Source organism: Chelonia mydas, chromosome 5 (assembly GCF_015237465.2).
Source record: "Chelonia mydas isolate rCheMyd1 chromosome 5, rCheMyd1.pri.v2, whole genome shotgun sequence".
In the NCBI taxonomy this organism is placed as follows: domain Eukaryota; kingdom Metazoa; phylum Chordata; order Testudines; family Cheloniidae; genus Chelonia; species Chelonia mydas.
In genome coordinates, this window is record NC_051245.2 from 33822582 (window position 1) to 33839633 (window position 17052).

At 40.4% G+C, this 17052-nt stretch overlaps 1 protein-coding gene across 1 annotated transcript; it reads left to right on the forward strand.

Annotated features, from left to right (window-relative positions):
• Nucleotides 1–2423: 2423 nt before the first annotated feature.
• Nucleotides 2424–14778, forward strand: GZMA (granzyme A). Its single transcript, XM_007053863.4, has 5 exons — nucleotides 2424–2586; nucleotides 3391–3529; nucleotides 6418–6556; nucleotides 11169–11441; nucleotides 13797–14778. The coding sequence occupies exons 1-5, from the start codon at nucleotides 2526–2528 to the stop codon at nucleotides 13956–13958; spliced, it is 774 nt and encodes a 257-aa protein (XP_007053925.2). The 5' UTR covers nucleotides 2424–2525; the 3' UTR covers nucleotides 13959–14778.
• The last annotated feature ends 2274 nt before the right edge of the window (nucleotides 14779–17052 follow it).

The following is a 17052-nucleotide window of genomic DNA, read 5'->3' on the forward strand; positions in this document are numbered from 1 at the left end:
AGTGTCCAGCAGAAGTAGCAGTGATGGCTACAGATCCAGAGACATGGTGACTGGAGTGGAAAAGGCTGCTCATGCAGGAAGGATGGCAGGAGCTGGAGGCAGAGCTGGAGCAACAGAAGCTTGCTGACCAGGACAAATGCCACTGGGTCGAACAGCAGAAGAGGGTTAAGTCATACCCATGGGACCCACGGGGAAGGACCTGAGGATGTACCTATTCAGGGGACTAGAGCAGATGATCTCTCGAGGTCCCTTCCAGTCTTACAATTCTATGATTCTATGGCAGGTGTGGCATTGGGCAGCTGGAGAACACACAAAAGAATCCCTCAGTCAAACACTAGTCAGAGAGGGAAAACTTATGGGACTTAACAACACAGAAGCCATGCAAAGAGCAGCCCAGGATAGACAGGGCTGGCAGAGCCTTATTCATGACCTAAGTGTCTGATCGTGTAGGAAAGATCCAGCGTCAGTAGCCATCAGAGTAACAAAACCACCGCACCGTTAAAGCAAGCCCAGCAGCTAGAGGTATGAATCCGTATTTCAGACCACCTGTGATTCCACTGATCTTGGGCACGTCATCTGCTAAACCACTACAAACAAACGGTCTGACCCTAGTGTGAAGAATGTAGAAAACCTACAGTGATCTTAAAATACCAATTGAAATATAACTGCTCCAGAACCATGTAGCTCTTATTTTCAATAATGGCTTAGAAAACCACAACTCTGCTGAATGAGGTTTCAGTACTGAAATGTTTTTCCATGACAGCAAGAATAGATAATTATTACTAGCTATGGTCAAGTTTGAAAATATACACATCTGTACATTCAATATCAGCAAAACTTTGACACTATATCCTATCTTTAGGTGGAACTCCAGATTGTATGGGTAGCTTTACTTTCTGAGCAAATACCCAAAGCACTCTTTAAACCAAAGCACACTTCTGTTACATCCAATCAGCAGCTATGCAAGGGCAGAGACCACATCAAACTATTTGCCCTGAAATATCTTTCCCTCATCAAAACTATCTTCTTCAATGGGACTATTCACCTGTTTAAATTTACGCATGTGCATAAGTGCTTTGCCAAATAGGACTCTAAAGACACAGCTATTGTTCATGTGTTCCATGGCTTCTGGTCTGATGGATCTAGTCAAGTGGCTGGCCTGCAAAGAATATATGTCTTAATGCGAATGAAAAAACTAATGGCAAATTCACTTTCTGCACAAGTAGAAGAGAACACAGTGTCTAACTTTTTATTCTCTATGTCAGATGGATATGGCTTTGGCAAAGGTGGTGTCTGAATGCAGGTGGCCACAGATTCATTACAAGGTCTTTGGGTTCTTTAATTGCAGTAGATGTATTATATTTGTACATGAATCAATTCCCCTAACAATCCCACCAAACTCAACAAATCACACAGGAAACAGCTTAAAAAATTAAGAGACATCAAAAATAAGGAATCGGGGAGCAAATAGAGAACTTGGGCAGAAAGGATAATAAACATATGAAATAAGATATTGGTATCAGAGAAATTAAGTGAAACACAGGGGGTTCAAAAGACATCTCAATTTCTTTTGGTAAAGGGACAGGGCCAGCATGTGGAGAAGCCCAAATGTAGGATTAAGATCAACCAAAAAATGCCGCATATCGAAAGCTGGATGGCCTTTTCCTGTTCCTATCACCCAAAATCTTAGGCACACTGTACATTCAGAATATTTCAGAAAAGAACTATAAGAAAATCTCGCTCCCTCATTCTAGTTAGTATGAAGATGCAGCAAACGAATAATGGTCACTCCCCTCCTCAACAGTTTTTTAAACATCCTCTGTTCTCGGTTAAGCACATTCTTCTTTAAATAAGATACAGGTGAAATAAAATACTTTTTTAGCAGTTTCCTTGGCTAATTAATCTTTGTATCATCTCACTTTCCTAATGCATTTTAGTCTCTTTTTCTGTCTTCGTGTCCACACTGATTCAAGACCAGCTGTACTGTGTCTCAGCAGGAGTGATCATACTGCACAAGATCTGACACTTGTCTCAGGTTAATAGTAGTTAGCATGTTACATTTTCAAGAAATGTGCAAGTCTAAGCCAACTAGCACACTGCACATTACTGAGGTATTTTAAACATGAGGAAACCGATATTCAGTGGCTTGCAAGGTTAAGTGACTCTCCCAAGAGCACACAGTGAGCTAATATTAGGCCTGGGATTCGACCTCAGAGGTAGAGCTGGTCAGAAATTTTTTAACCAAACATTTTTTGTCAGAAAATGCCAATTTGTTGAATTCTAAACTTGTTTTCCAGCCAGCCCTATTCAGGGGCTCCTAGCTTCATGCCTCATCAATACATGATGCAGGTGCTGTGCCTAGAAATGACACCTTCCTCAAGACATCGTAGAAGTTATATTGTGGTTCTTTTCTTGTTTCACAGTTACAGAATGTCAGATGTCCTTCAGTGGAAAAAAAAAACCACATCCTTTTCATTTTCAATATATATTAGACACTTATTATACAAGAACAAACTGCAGCAATAATGGGGCTTCTCTTCACTTTGTCTGCTTCTGCTACCATTATTCTCCTGGTAATTCCTGGAGGTAAGTGCTGCTTTTATCCATTGTCATTGTAATTCATGATGTGTGTACAGCAAGATGTAGCTAGATATATGGAAATAATGAAGTTATCAGTAAGTAAGAGAAAGAATACATTTTTATTTATTTTCCATTGATTGTAAAAGTTAAGCCTTATGACAAATCAAAAAATAACATATGAAGGGAAAATCTTAACTCAACCTGCAAAGGAGGGAGGCAACTGGAGTCTAGAAGAGTTATATTAACCTTGCATGTTTTCCCTTCTCAAAAAATGTATATCTATCCAGGAGTCAGAAAATTCCATCAGAAATGATGCTGCAATTGGCATAAATCTCTTCATTTCCAACCTTTTTTGAAAAAATATTGTTCATTTAACTCTTTATCTGATTTATGTAGTAAATTGTGTATCCACTTTTTCAGAGTACACTTATAAATATACTGCATAATGTTTAGACAGTGTCAGATCCAGGGTTCTTTGGCATAATGAAAGCTGGTGAACCTATCAATGGAAACAACTGCAGCTCAAGCAAGTAAAGCTCCGCAAGACCATTAGTATTTTAGGGTGGGATTTTCAAAATCAGGGTTGGCCTAACTCTATTCCCATTGAACTCAATGGAAGCAGATTTAGATCAACACAGACCCATTTTAAAAATCCCACCCCTAATACAGCTACATCCAGCACTGTGAGTCTGTGCATATATTTATATGCATTATATTGTAAAATTATGCTACCCCTTTCTCTATGAATGGGATTTTTTTACATTATATGCTGTCCCAACTGTGTCAAGCCTGGTTTATTTTTATTTTTAGATTCATGTGTGGATATCATTGGAGGGTATGCAGTGACTCCACATTCAAGACCATATATGGCCCTAATCAAAGGGAAACAATATTGTGGAGGAGCTTTGATCAAAGAGAATTGGGTTTTAACGGCAGCCCATTGTAAAATGTAAGTTCTTCTAAAAATTTCTATCTCATAGAATGTTCTTACTAGTTTAACAGCAAAGTAAATAACACACAATATGAACCAAAGCTAATGCCTGATAATGTAGATCTAGCATGCTTTAGAAATTGCCACAACAAATAAAATTAATGTTTCATCTACTCTGGTATCCTGTCATAATAGATAATTATGCAATAATATGCCTGTGAGGTGTGTTTCTTCCAACTCCAGGCAATTAGTAGCTTATCTTCTGAAGCATGAAAATTAATATCTCTTATATTTTTGTATAGCTAGTGTAATTGGGATTATAATCTTATTATTACACTTTAGCATTTACATTGGCAACCAATCAATTGTGGTCTCCATTTCAACATGTTCGTGAATAACAAAAGCCATAATAAGGTGCCCTAACCTTCTCTCTATATGCAGAGATATTTTGTTAACTACTATTTGGACACAGGCATAGAATAGCAGCAGTTAACTCAAGGAAAGACTTATTGACTCTTTTCTTAGTCAATCACAATTTTGCTGAGCAAAGTTCAAAACAGTACAAAATAGCTGCCCACAAAAGTGGAATGAAATTTGTGTCATTTTGTTGTATAAGATGAATGCAGTTCATTACCTGAGGATACGCTAAAATAGCTCTTTAATTTATGTATTAATTTATATATTTATTAATTAAATTATTTTCTTTATGAATTAAGTTTGTGAAATAGCAAGAACATAAACAAATGAAGGTGAGGATGAACAAACTCTTTGCAGCTAGAGTCAGGGCAGCGAGTTATATAGGCCCGTGGTGCCCATGCTCCAGGATTATTCAGGGCACGGGGCCCCGGCTTCACCAATGTTCGGGGCCAGGTCTCTCCCCCGGTCCCACCTGCTACCCCTGCGTGCCTCCCGCAGAGCATCTCCCAACCCTGCCCGCCACCCCCAAGGGATTTAAAGGGCCCAGGGGCCCCCGGCCACCGCCACCACCACCAGCAGCACAACAGGGCTAAGGCGGCTTCCTACCTGGCCATGCTCTGCCCCACTCCCAGAAGTGGCCGGAAAGGTCCTACGGCCTCGGGGGGGCGGCGGTGTCTCGGTGCGCTGCCCCCACCCCGAGCACCGACTCCACAGCTCCCATTGGCTGGGAACTGTGGCCAATGGGAGCTGCGGGGACAGTGCCTGCGTGCAACGGCATGTGGAGACACCCTGCCAGCGCCCCTGCCTAGGAGCCGCTGCCAGAGGGGTGTGCAGGTCGCTTTCGGGAGCTGCTCAAGGTAAGTGCCACACCCCTCACCCTCTCTCGCACCCCAACCCTCTGCCCCAGCCCAGAGCCGGCACCCAGCACCCAAACTCCCCCACAGAGCCCACACCCCTCCCACACCCAAACACCCTCCCAGAACCTTAGGCAGGTGGGGACGGGCGGGACTTGGACCTGTTCTGGGCACCACCAAAAATTATATAAACCTGCCGCCTCTGGCTAGGGTGGCCTTAATAATTTAGCAACCTTTCTCCTGACTGACAGGCTACCTAGCCGAATAATCTATCTGGCCCACCCAGGTGTGGATATGAGATTTAAAACACAAGTCCCACCTTTTACCCCCATCAAGAGGGTTAGAGCTGCCACTGAGCCAGACCCCACACAGTGTCTCTCCTGGCAAGTCTTTCAATCCCAATGAAGCTTGGATCTCACAATTCAGAAAGAGAGAGAGAGATTAATCCCTACTGTCACAGCCCAAACAGATGAATATATTTAGCTCCTTGTAAAGACTTCTTGGGGCCCCACAGTTACAATATTAGTGTACAAGAACATATGGAAAACAGAGAGCAATTCTGGCTTGACCTGAACAAAGAGAAAATGCAATAGCTAGCCAGCATAAAGTTCAACCAGCAATTAAACACCAATATAATGTCCTGAGAAAAAAGGATCATTTCCCCATAGCCTTGCCCACAGTGCATGAATGGGTGGAAGGGCAAATCTTGCTGAGATTGGAAGAGCTGTTGAATGTCCTCCAATCCTATATCCCAGCTCAACTTAAATGCATGTGCAACTTCCTCCCATGCAATCACAGTGCACTTTAGAGTCACTGGAGCAATTAGTGGCATGGTCTGATATAAAACTGGTCCTTGATTGGCCAAGAAGAGCATAGAATCCTAGGCATCCATTCAAGGAACCCCTAGCAATCACAGATCAGTAAGCGACACCTCCATTGTCTGGTGAGTCTGTAAGGAGGCCAGACACTTAAGGGGAGGCAATAGAGCTGAATTAGATGTGGGCTGAGGAGACAGTGTTGAGATCCTGATCGGAAATATTTCAAAGGTTTGGGATTCAGGTTCAAGGTCAAAGCAATGATACTGTTCAGATTTGATTTCAGATCAAACAGCATCCAGATTCCATTAGTTGTTCTCATGAGATTTCAGCCCAAAATGGCAGAAATCACATAAATGTCAGTTTTTATAAGATTTCTGTTCCCAGTATAGCTGTCCTCATCAAATTTCTGATGCATCCAAACTGAAACCAGAAAATAGATCTCTTCCACTTTTGTATCAATCCCAGAACCAAAACTGTAGGGACGGGTTTGTATCCCGAGATCCGAAACCCCTCCAAGACCCTGTGAAATTCATATAGGTACAGATATAGCTGTATGATTTTAGCTCATGTAATTATTTATAATTATGAATTATTAATAGTAATGTGCTGTTTCTTATTATTGTATTAATTATTATTTGTTGCTTTGGCATACGAAAAGAGATTGATCAACTTTGTAGCTAAGCAACTGAACACTAAAGAACAAGTTACAGCAGTGTATTTATCAGCAAGAGAGTATAGTACCTACTAGAAATGAACACTACTGAACGCATGTATAGTTTTGTATAATTAATACAATTAACTATGTTGTTCTTTTCAGTGATACAGGCACAGTTATTCTTGGAGCTCATTCACTTTCAAAGAAAGAGAAAGAACAACAGATTTTTAAGATTGCAAGATCAATTCGCTACCCATGCTTTAATGAGCAGGAAAAAGAAAATGACATTATGCTTCTGCAGGTATAGAATTTTTATTAAACAGAATTTTAAGCATATGCAACTTTCTATTCTGTATGGAAATGTGATGGCATGCTACCTGCCTTACAAAGACTCTAAACTAAATCTTTAGTTATATAATATTTCTGACTTTGTTATGCATACACTCATTTGTCATTTTATACTTTCCCAAACTTCCTGTGCAGACTTCTGACTTCTTATAAGGAGCACTGCCTGTAGAAAATATTTTTGTGCACATAATAGCCTATACTTGACATCTGAATATGTTAACTAGTTATTGTGCAAAGTATTACGTAATCTAACGTTATAGGGCAGGGATCGGCAACCTTTGGCAGACAGCCCGCCAGGATAAGCTCCCTGGCAGGCCAGGCCCGTTTGTTTACCTGCCGCGTCCACAGGTTCGGCCGATCAAACCACTGGCCATGGTTTGCTGTTCCAGGCCAATGGGGGCTGCGGGAAGCAGCAGCCAGCACAACCCTCGGCCCGCCATCGTTCCCCTCTATTCAACATTGGCAGTTTTGGGCCCCACACTACAAGAAGGATGTGGAAAAACTGGAAAACATCCAGCGGAGGGCAACAAAAATGATTAGGGGACTGGAACACATCACTTATGAGGAGAGGCTGAGGGAACTGGGATTGTTTAGTCTGCGGAAGAGAAGAATGAGAGGGGATTTGATAGCTGCTTTCAACTACCTGAAAGGGGGTTCCAAAGAGGATGGATCTAGACTGTTCTCAGTGGTAGCCGATGACAGAACAAGGAGTAATGGTCTCAAGTTGCAGTGGGGGAGGTTTAGGTTGGATATTAGGAAAAACTTTTTCACTAGGAGGGTGGTAAAACACTGGAATGCGTTACCTAGGGAGGTGGTGGAATCTCCTTCCTTAGATATTTTTAAGGTCACGCTTGAGAAAGCCCTGGCTGGGATGATTTAGTTGGGGATTGGTCCTGCTTTGAGCAGGGAGTTGGAGTAGATGACCTCCTGAGGTCCCTTCCAACCCTGATATTCTATGATTCTATGATTCTACGGCAGGTAAAAAAACTGGCCCAGCCCACCAGGGGGCTTACCCTGGCGGGCCGCGGGCCAAAGGTTACCAATCCCTGTTATAGGGAGTGTTGTTAGTCAAATATCTGATTCCCATTTAATATTTTTACTTCTCTTAAGCTATTCATTAGATTTTTAAAAATCCATTAAAAGAATGTTATTTAGGAAATTAGGAAAAGCTCAATTTACAGTTGCCTGACAGTGCACCCTTTGAGTGAATGAGGCAGGGGTCCAGTGGAAAAAAAATAGCATATCATATGATAATTAAAGACTATGTGATAATGAAATTCATGAGCAACTGTAAATCTGCCATTTCCTAAATGTCAAGCACTTGACTTTGCAATCTAACATTCTTTTAATGTAGTTTTTTGGGGGGATATGTATAGTTTCCTAGGTTTTTTTTAAAGGAAAAAGGCAAAAATATGTTGTGTTCTATTCAGTTACAAAAGATCCTCTATCATGCAACAGTAGGCTTAAACCCCTGAATCTTGAGCTCTGTAGGGTAGATTGCTACCACATGAGCTACAGGACTAACAACCCTAGCTGGCTAAAGGAAAGGCTACTGTTCCAGAAGCAGGCAGTGGGCAATTGAGGACATGGGCTGGGTCTATGGAGTAGTCACCAGGACTGGCCTAATTCTCTTTCTTCCGTCCCACTCTTGGGAGATAGGGGAGCTCCAGCTCCGTGTACCCCTCTGGGTGGGGGAATGAGCCACTGGGGCCATGTGCTAGGGCCAGGGCCATGGAAGGGGAGCTGAGCCCAGCCCAGTTTTCTTCCCCCTCCACCTGTCAGCTGTTCTGACATTTTTTTGTCTGCTTGTTTTACTCTGAATTTTCTATGAAAATTTTCAACTTTTTGGCAAAATTTTTCAACCAAAAAACAAAATATTGCTATTCAAAATGGCATTGTGGTCCCTCAAGGGAGTTCCAGTTCAGGGGCTTTATGCTCCCATTCTCCTCTGTGGGGCTAGCTCTCCAATAGCTTTCTGATATGCTCATAGACTTTAAGGCCAGAAGGAACCATCATGATCATCTAGTCTTGCCTCCCGCACATTGCAGGCCACACAACCTTGCCTACCTACTCCAGTAATAGACCCCTAACCTCTGGCTGAGTTACTGAAGTCTCAAGTCATGATTTAAAGACTTCAAGTTACAGAGAATCCACCATTTGCACCAGTTTAAACCCACAAGTGACCCATGTCCCATGCTGCAGAGGAAGTAAAAAAAAACCCCACGGTCTCTGCCAACCTGACCCAGGGGAAAATTCCTTCCCAACTCCAAATATAGTGATCAGTTAGCCCCTGAGTATGTGGGCAAGACCCACCAGCCAGATACCTGGAAAAAAATTCTCTGTAGTAACGCAGCTCCCTCCCCATCTAGTGTCCAGCCACTGGAGATATTGGCTACTAGCAATCGCAGATTGGCTACATGCCATTGCAGGCAACCTCATTATACCATCCTCTCCATAAGCTTATCAAGCTTAGTCTTGATGCCTGTTAGCTTTTTTGCCTCCAGTACTCCCCTTGGAAGATTGTTCCAGAACTTCACTCCTCTGATGGTTAGAAACCTTCATCTAATTTCAAGTCCAAACTTGTCGATGGCCAGTTTATATCCATTTGTTCTTGTGTCAACATTAGCATGTCACTTAAATAACTCCTTCCCCTTCCCTGGTATTTATCTCTCTGATGTATTTATAGAGAGCAATCATATCTTCCCTGAACCTTCTTTTCATTAGGCTAAACAAGCCAAGCTCTTTGAGTCTCCTCTCATAAGATAGGTTTTCCATTCCTCTGATCATCCGTAGTAGCCCTTCTCTGCGCCTGTTCCAGTATGAATTAATCATGAATTAAACATGGGTGACCAGAATTGCACATAGTATTCCAGAGGAGGTCTCACCAGTGCCTTTTATAATGGTACTAAGACTCCCTGTCTCTACTGGAAATACCTTGCCTGATGCATCCTAAGACTGAACTAGCCTTTTTCATAGCAAAAATTCTTGTTGTTAGTCCCTAAGTGCATGGCCTTGCACTTTGCACTATTGAAATTTCATCCCATTTCTATTACTCCAGTTTTCAAGGTCATCCAGATCTTCTTGTATGATATTCTGGTACTCCTCCATATTGGCAATACCTCCCAACTTTCTGTCATCTCTAAATTTTATTAACACAATCCCACTTTTTGTGCCCAGGTCATTAATAAAAATGTAAAGTAGGACTGGTGACAAGACCGATACCTGAGGAACTCCACTAGTAACCTCCCTCCAGCCTGACAGTTCACCTGTCAGTATGACCAATTGTAGTCTCCCCTTTAACCAGTTCCTTATCCACCTTTCAATTTTCATATTAAGCCCCATAGACTCCAATTTAACTAATAATTTCCCATGTAGAACTGTATCAAATGTCTTAGTGGAATTCAGGTAGATTAGATCTACTGCATTTCCTTTGTCTAAAAAATCAGTTATCTTCTCAAAGAAGGAGATGGGGTTGGTCTGGCAAGATCTACCTTTTGTAAAACAATGCTGTATTTTATCCCAATTACCATTTACTTCTATATCCTTAATGACTTTCTCTTTCAAAATTTGTTCCAAGACCCTGCATACAGTTGAGGTCAAACTAACAGGCCTGTAGTTTCCCAGATCACATTTTTTTCTCTTTCTTAAAGACAGGTACTATATTAGTAATTCTCCAGTCATAGGATACAGCTCCCAAGTTTACAGATTCATTAAAAATCCTTGCTGTTGGGCTTGCAATTTCATGTGCCAGTTCCTTTGATATTTTTGGATGGAGATTATCCAGGGCCCCCAGTTTAGTCCAATTAAGATGTTTGAGTTTGACTTCCACCTCAGATGTGGTAATTTCTACTTCCATCTTCCATAATGTATCACTTTCTCCCATTTTGGTATTGGAAGAAGGTGCATCATAGGAGTCCTTGGCCATGATGCATCATGGGAAATTTAGGCCAGCCAGAGAGCCAGCCCATAGAAGAGATTTGGAGCATAAAACTCCCAACCTACAGTTCCCATGAGGCACTGCAAAGCCATTCTAAATAGAAATATATCTGGGTTTAGCCACAATATTTCGTTTTTTAGTTTTTCAGTTAAACAAAAATTTCTGCAGAAAGCAGACACATTTCACACAAAAACTTTTTTAATGAAAACCCAATTTTCTGTCAAAAAACAGTTTCAATGGAAATTTTTGACCAGCCCTACTCCCAGATGTTCCTAATACAGTGGTTTTGCTGCTTTGGCAGAGGTATAAGCCCAGCACCTTGGAATGTTCCTGTGTTCAGTTATTTTGGCAAGTTGCCAAAAATTTTCTGACAACCATAAGCCAGAGAAGGGAAATTATGATTTTTCATAGTATCTTATGGAAAGCTGAATAAAATTTCATGGGGCAAATGAAAGGCACTTCCCAAGCTCAAGAGTAGTCTGCTGCTGAATACCAAAGGTATGAGATCTTCTCCAAGAAAAGGTCACAAAAATATTTCATAATCATAATGGAGAGTATTGAGCAACTTAAAGACAGGGGTTACTACCAGCTCCCCCTGCAATAACCATGTCTTCTTATTATCCAATAGCTTAAACAGACAGCAAAAATTAATAAAGCTGTGAAAACCATTAAGCTACCTAACACAGACACTGATCCCAAACCAGGAACAAATTGCCAAGTAGCAGGATGGGGAATAACTAAGAATCGAGAGCGTAAACCTTCTGATATCCTGAGGGAAGTCAACATCACCATCATCGACAGAAGAACCTGCAATGATCAGAATTACTATAATTATAAACCCATTATAACTATGAACATGGTGTGTGCTGGAGATAAGAAGGGAGGAAAAGACTCATGTGTTGTAAGTAGATATGCTGGTTGTACCCATCTAGAGGCTCTTAAAAATAAAATGTAGAACAATGGGTATGATGAGCCCATCAGAATGCTCAGGTCTTTAGTTCAGCTGCAAAACAAGTGTCTACACTCGGGGGAGGGATCGATCTAAGTTACGCAACTTCAGCTACGTGAATAACGTAGCTGAAGTCAACGTACTTAGATCTACTTACTTGTCTTACTTGTCTTCACTGCAGTAAGTTGACGGCTGACGCTCTCCCGTCGACTCCGCCTGTGCCTCTCACCCTGGTGGAGTACCGGAGTCAACGGGAGAGCGCTCGACTAGATGCGATAAATCGACCCCACTGAATCGATCCAGCAGGTAATGTAGACAAGCCCTTTGTGTGTCTGAGAGTTATAAAGGACTGTGCTGATCTGATTTCCTAAGACTTAAAATCAAAGCTTCTGATTTGTAAACTATCTTGAGGGCCACTGGACTTTTATGCTTTTCTGAGCAGGGAAAAGAGGAAAATATTTTTCCTTTTCTGCAGTCAAATGGTCTTTAGTGGAGAAAGAGCAGTGGAAATGTCCAGTCTCTACAATAGTAATTCAGATTAAGCTACATGGGCCTATTCTAAAAGCCACTGAAATCAATGGAAAGACTCCCATTGACTCCACTGAGCTTTGGAACAGGCTTTACATGGTCTAGTGTATTTCATATGTACATAAGTCAAGTGATAAAACAAATTTCAGCCATATCAGGTGGTGATAGCTATACATAAACAGCCATATTTCCACAATGTTTACATAATTAATTTATTATATAATGTTTTTTGCTATAAGTGGAATCATCCATCAAGGAGTGGACTTTTACAAAAACACTAGTATTCACATTCTCTGGCAGGTAATAATTGAGTACCTACTGCAGACCCCACCCCAGTTGCTCATGACTAGCCTTATAGCTTCTAATTTTATGCAGAGAGACACATTTAATAATTGAGAACTTAATATACTTGCACTCCAACAGAAAATAAGTACAAGTTTGCACTGAGGTTCCTAGGCCAGTCCTGTGGAGCAGTGAGTACCCGCCTCTGAAGAGTTGAGGGTGCTCAAAAAACACTCTACAAAAGTTACTCAAGACCTTACAAGATGAGGCCCCAATCGTCTGATTCTGCTGTTATTAAAGTCATTTCTATAACTCTCATTGACTTCAATGGAAGCAGAGTCAAGACCCAAGTCCTGCTTATATTTCTCATGAGTCATTTCATGGCTTTGTATCATTTCATTTCTGATACAGTAAAGGAACACCCAAGTGCATTTGGTAGATTCAAAAAGGAGGTTGTCCAACCTATCCAGAAGTAATGGCTAATACCTTACAATGCACTAACAAGTCACTCCCATTCCTTTGTTTCACGTCATGCATCTTTCTCTCATACAGTCTGTCATCAGGAATGATCCAAAGCTGTTGTTCTAAAAATATTTGAGAAAGTCTAAAAACATTTATTCTACATCATATTTATACACTAAATTGATCCTAGTGTAGGTAGGGCATTTTCAGGCCTTAACAAAGACTGATTTAGTTTATAACCACTTAGTCTCTGATCCTGAATATACTTTAGAAATTTATAACTTTAATCACATGAGTAGTACCAATGAGGGCTTGAAGGATCAGGAAAGTAGATACTACTTTGATGGGCACTATCAAAATTCCTAATATAGATCTTCAAATCCACTTTACTTATAATCTAAATCAGGAGAAAGAGGAGAAAAAGACAAAGGATTAACTTTTGTCTGTTGCAGAATATTCCATCCATTTATATACACTGGGGACATGGGGGGAAATCACACCTCTTGGCAACTTTGTCTGGTATATTATGGCTTGACTTACTGATGATTTCAAAGGTTTTGTCCAATTCTCCATTGTAATAGAAGCCTTTCTATCCAGCAATAAAAGGGTTAACACACTGTACTATCTGTTTTATACACACCCCGACAAGTACATTACTAGATGATTAATTTTCCAACCGACATAGAAGTTTTACTTTTCGATTAGATTTACTAATTATTTCCAGAAACTTTCTGCATTCAAAGGGCAAAGTTTCCAGTTTGTTTCAGATTATAAAAAAAAGGACATGTTCATTACTACTAAATTAGATTTATTCTCTATTTAATTCACAAATGAATGGATCAGATTCAAACCTTTTTCATTTTTTAAATACAGAACACATATTCTTAGGAAAGACCAATAGAAGTAAGAATTAATTTCTGAAAACTTTCCTCAGACCTTGTCTACACACACACACACACGTGCACCAGTTTAATTAGCGGTGTGTTTTCAAACCTTTGTAAATTCTGATGTCAAGTTTGTCTTCCTCTTCTTTAGGGGGATTCTGGTGGTCCTTTGATATGTAATGGTGAATTGAAAGGCATCACCTCCTTTGGCAAGAGAAACAAGTGTGGTGCTGTTCAAAGCCCTGGTGTCTACACTCGTCTTACGAAGACGCATCTTCTCTGGATAAAGAAAACCATAGGGGGTGACTTATAGATTGAGTCAATCACTGACTGATTTTCTGTTGCTCTGATATATATTTACTTGTAACAAAATTTATTTTTGAATGATGAAGTCAGTATGATCAGAGTATTATGCAGTAGCTTCATGTACATACTATGGTTGAAGTGGTAATTTCACTATAAGCCCCTTCAATCGCTTGTAACTTTCCCATTAGAATTCACTTTGGGGCACAAATTTCATATATGTGATTTCAGCAAAGAAATTACCTTAACCCCAGCACAACATAAGCATAGCATTCTCCTATAACAGTATATGCCCTGTATTCTCAGCCACAGGGGGGCTACACAGGTGCTTCACGGCTAAGGAGAGGAGTATTACTTCACCTTTACAAAGCACATTTACTAGATCTCTGTATAGATAATGAGCATTTCAGCTCAAGGTCCAATCCGACTCTCACTGAACTTAATAGAATTTGGTCCTAATTGCATATTGAGAATAACTACACATATCTATATCTGGATTTCCGTAAAAATCCTGGAGAGTCACTGAGATTCTAGGAATAACCCCAGAATCCTGGAAATACTGTTGATGCCTCTCCTTCCTCTGAAGAGCCCATGATTTATTTTTACCCCCCATCTTCTGAAGGCCCTCTGAAGGGGGCTGTTAGGTCTGGCAGCCTGAGGAGTTTCAAAGACTGCATACTTTGTAGGGAAGTTTATTTGACTGTGAAATCTAATGATTTTGAATTTCCTAACTTCTATGTATTTCAAAACTTCAACCATTTCATTACATTATAATATTTTGCATTTAATAAAGAAAAGGCAATAAAGTTTGTGGCTTGAAATATGCAATTATCTGGAAAACCCTGTCTCTTGCGGTAAAAATATTATGTGCAGTTTTGAACATGTAAACTATTTGCAAACCAGTCAGGGTATATACTTGTTTATAACATACATTATGTTAAACATTCAGCTGAAAACTCCATTGTGACAGGGTCTGCAGGATGCAACCTAGACTGTGGGACTGCTGAGCCCTCCAAACCCACCAGCCTGGGCTGCCTCTCCTATGTGATGCTGATGTCAAGTTACAAGCCTCTGACAGGCACTGCACTTACACAGACATCCAGAGGCAGGGACACACGCAACTGAGTTACATTAATGGTCTCCCAGCCACTCATGAACCATAGATAGGGAGGCTTCAACCAATGCCCCCCAGCTGTCCAGTCTTGCACCCCAGAACTGTACCATCTTGCACTGGTCAGAAGCCTGACCAGTGTAAGTTCATTACTTAGTTCGTCATTTCTTCATAGGAAAGTGGAAGTGGACATGCATCACCTTTGCTAACCTGATCTTAGATTCCCCCAGGCATTTCAACCAAAACACACTGTTTTAGATAAAATATGAACAGATTTATTAACTACAGAAAGATAGCTTTTAAATTATTATAAGTAGCAGGCAAAGAGATCAAAGCTGCTTACCTTAAAAATAAAATAGAAATTCGGTCTAAATTCTAACTTGAACAGACTAAGCAAGATTTGAATCAAGCAATGTCTCACCCTAACAGATGGTACAAGCAGCTTACAGTTCCTCAATACATAGACTAGACACTCTTCCAGCCTGGGACCACTCTTCCCCAGTTCAAAATCTTTTTCTTCCAGATGTTCTTCCCACTGTTGAGATGGTGGAGGAGAGAGGCCAATTGATGATGTCACTGTCTCTCTTTTCATACCTTCTTCCAGCTGCTAGAAAGATCCTTGCTGTGACGTTGGGGGTCAGTCAGTCCCCATTGGTCAAGCCGTCTCCACTGAGTACATGCCTTCTCTAAGGAGCTTCGGGGATAGCGGATTGTTTTCTTGATGGGCCCACCTTTGTTGCAACTGAAAGGCTGGTTGTGGGTGTTCCCAACCTCACAACATATTTCAGTAACATATATAGCAATACCTCATAACTTCACATACAATGACAGTACATACGATCCAACATAATATTAATGTTCAAATGATCAAGACTTTTAACATGATACCTCACAAGGCATACTTTGTACAAAACATATCATAATTATATGGCAGTGGTAAATATGGAGGTTCCAGGGTGCTACTTTAAGGTACAGAGTGTCACACCTATATAAAACCCTCAAGTGAAATGATAGACAATTTCTCTGGTTAGATAAAATATTAGTATAATAAATACTAGCTAGTAAAATATAAAAGTCCTATTGCATAACTACAGTGTCAGTAGTTAGCTAGATTTCAGTGATATCTTAGCCATGAAATGATCAGACCACTTTTCCAACATTTCCAGCAACAGGATTGTGATCCAAAATGATGTATTGTCATGTGCATACTGATAAACTCAGCCACTTCCAGTTCCATAAATATCTTCAGAGTTTTTTCTCCAGCAGGAGGAAATAGCTAACAGATTTATGAGAGGGAAAAGAATATTTAATGGGTGGAGATATATTCCATATGATTTTAATTAAAATGTCATTTTGTTGCATTCTTTATGAGCCATTAAACATTGAAGATGATACACAACATAGCAAAACAGAGACTAAAACCAGCCATGCATATAGCATCAGCTGACATATTGCTGGAGTTAAAAAAAAAAAAAAGCGTGTTGTCATACCAATAGCATTTGATGTGGGTAGGGAAGACAGAGAACTTTAAATTCCTGGGGCCAAAACTAAGTTTCTTACTAAAAGTTCCAAATACAAAAATCTCTGTTCAATATTTCATTAGTGTTTCTATTGCACCAAGTCAGTACTTGCAGTATTTAGTATTTTTCCTCCTAAAAATAGTTTTGCATAGAATCATAGAACTGGAAGGGATCTTGAGAGGTCATCTAGTCCAGTCCCCTACACTCAAGGCAGGACTAAGTATTATCTAGACCATCCCTGACAGGTGTTTGTCCAACCTGCTCTTAAAAATCCCCAAAGATGGAGATTCCACAACCTCCCTAGACAATTTATTCCAGTGCTTAACCACTGCTTTCAGTTAGGAATCATATTTCCTGCTATTACTTATTTAACTTATTTTTCTGTAAAAAGAACCACATACACACATAGTGGGTAAATAAGGGAGGATAGAAGAATACCAGGCCAAATGGGATTACACCAATGTATCTGAGAG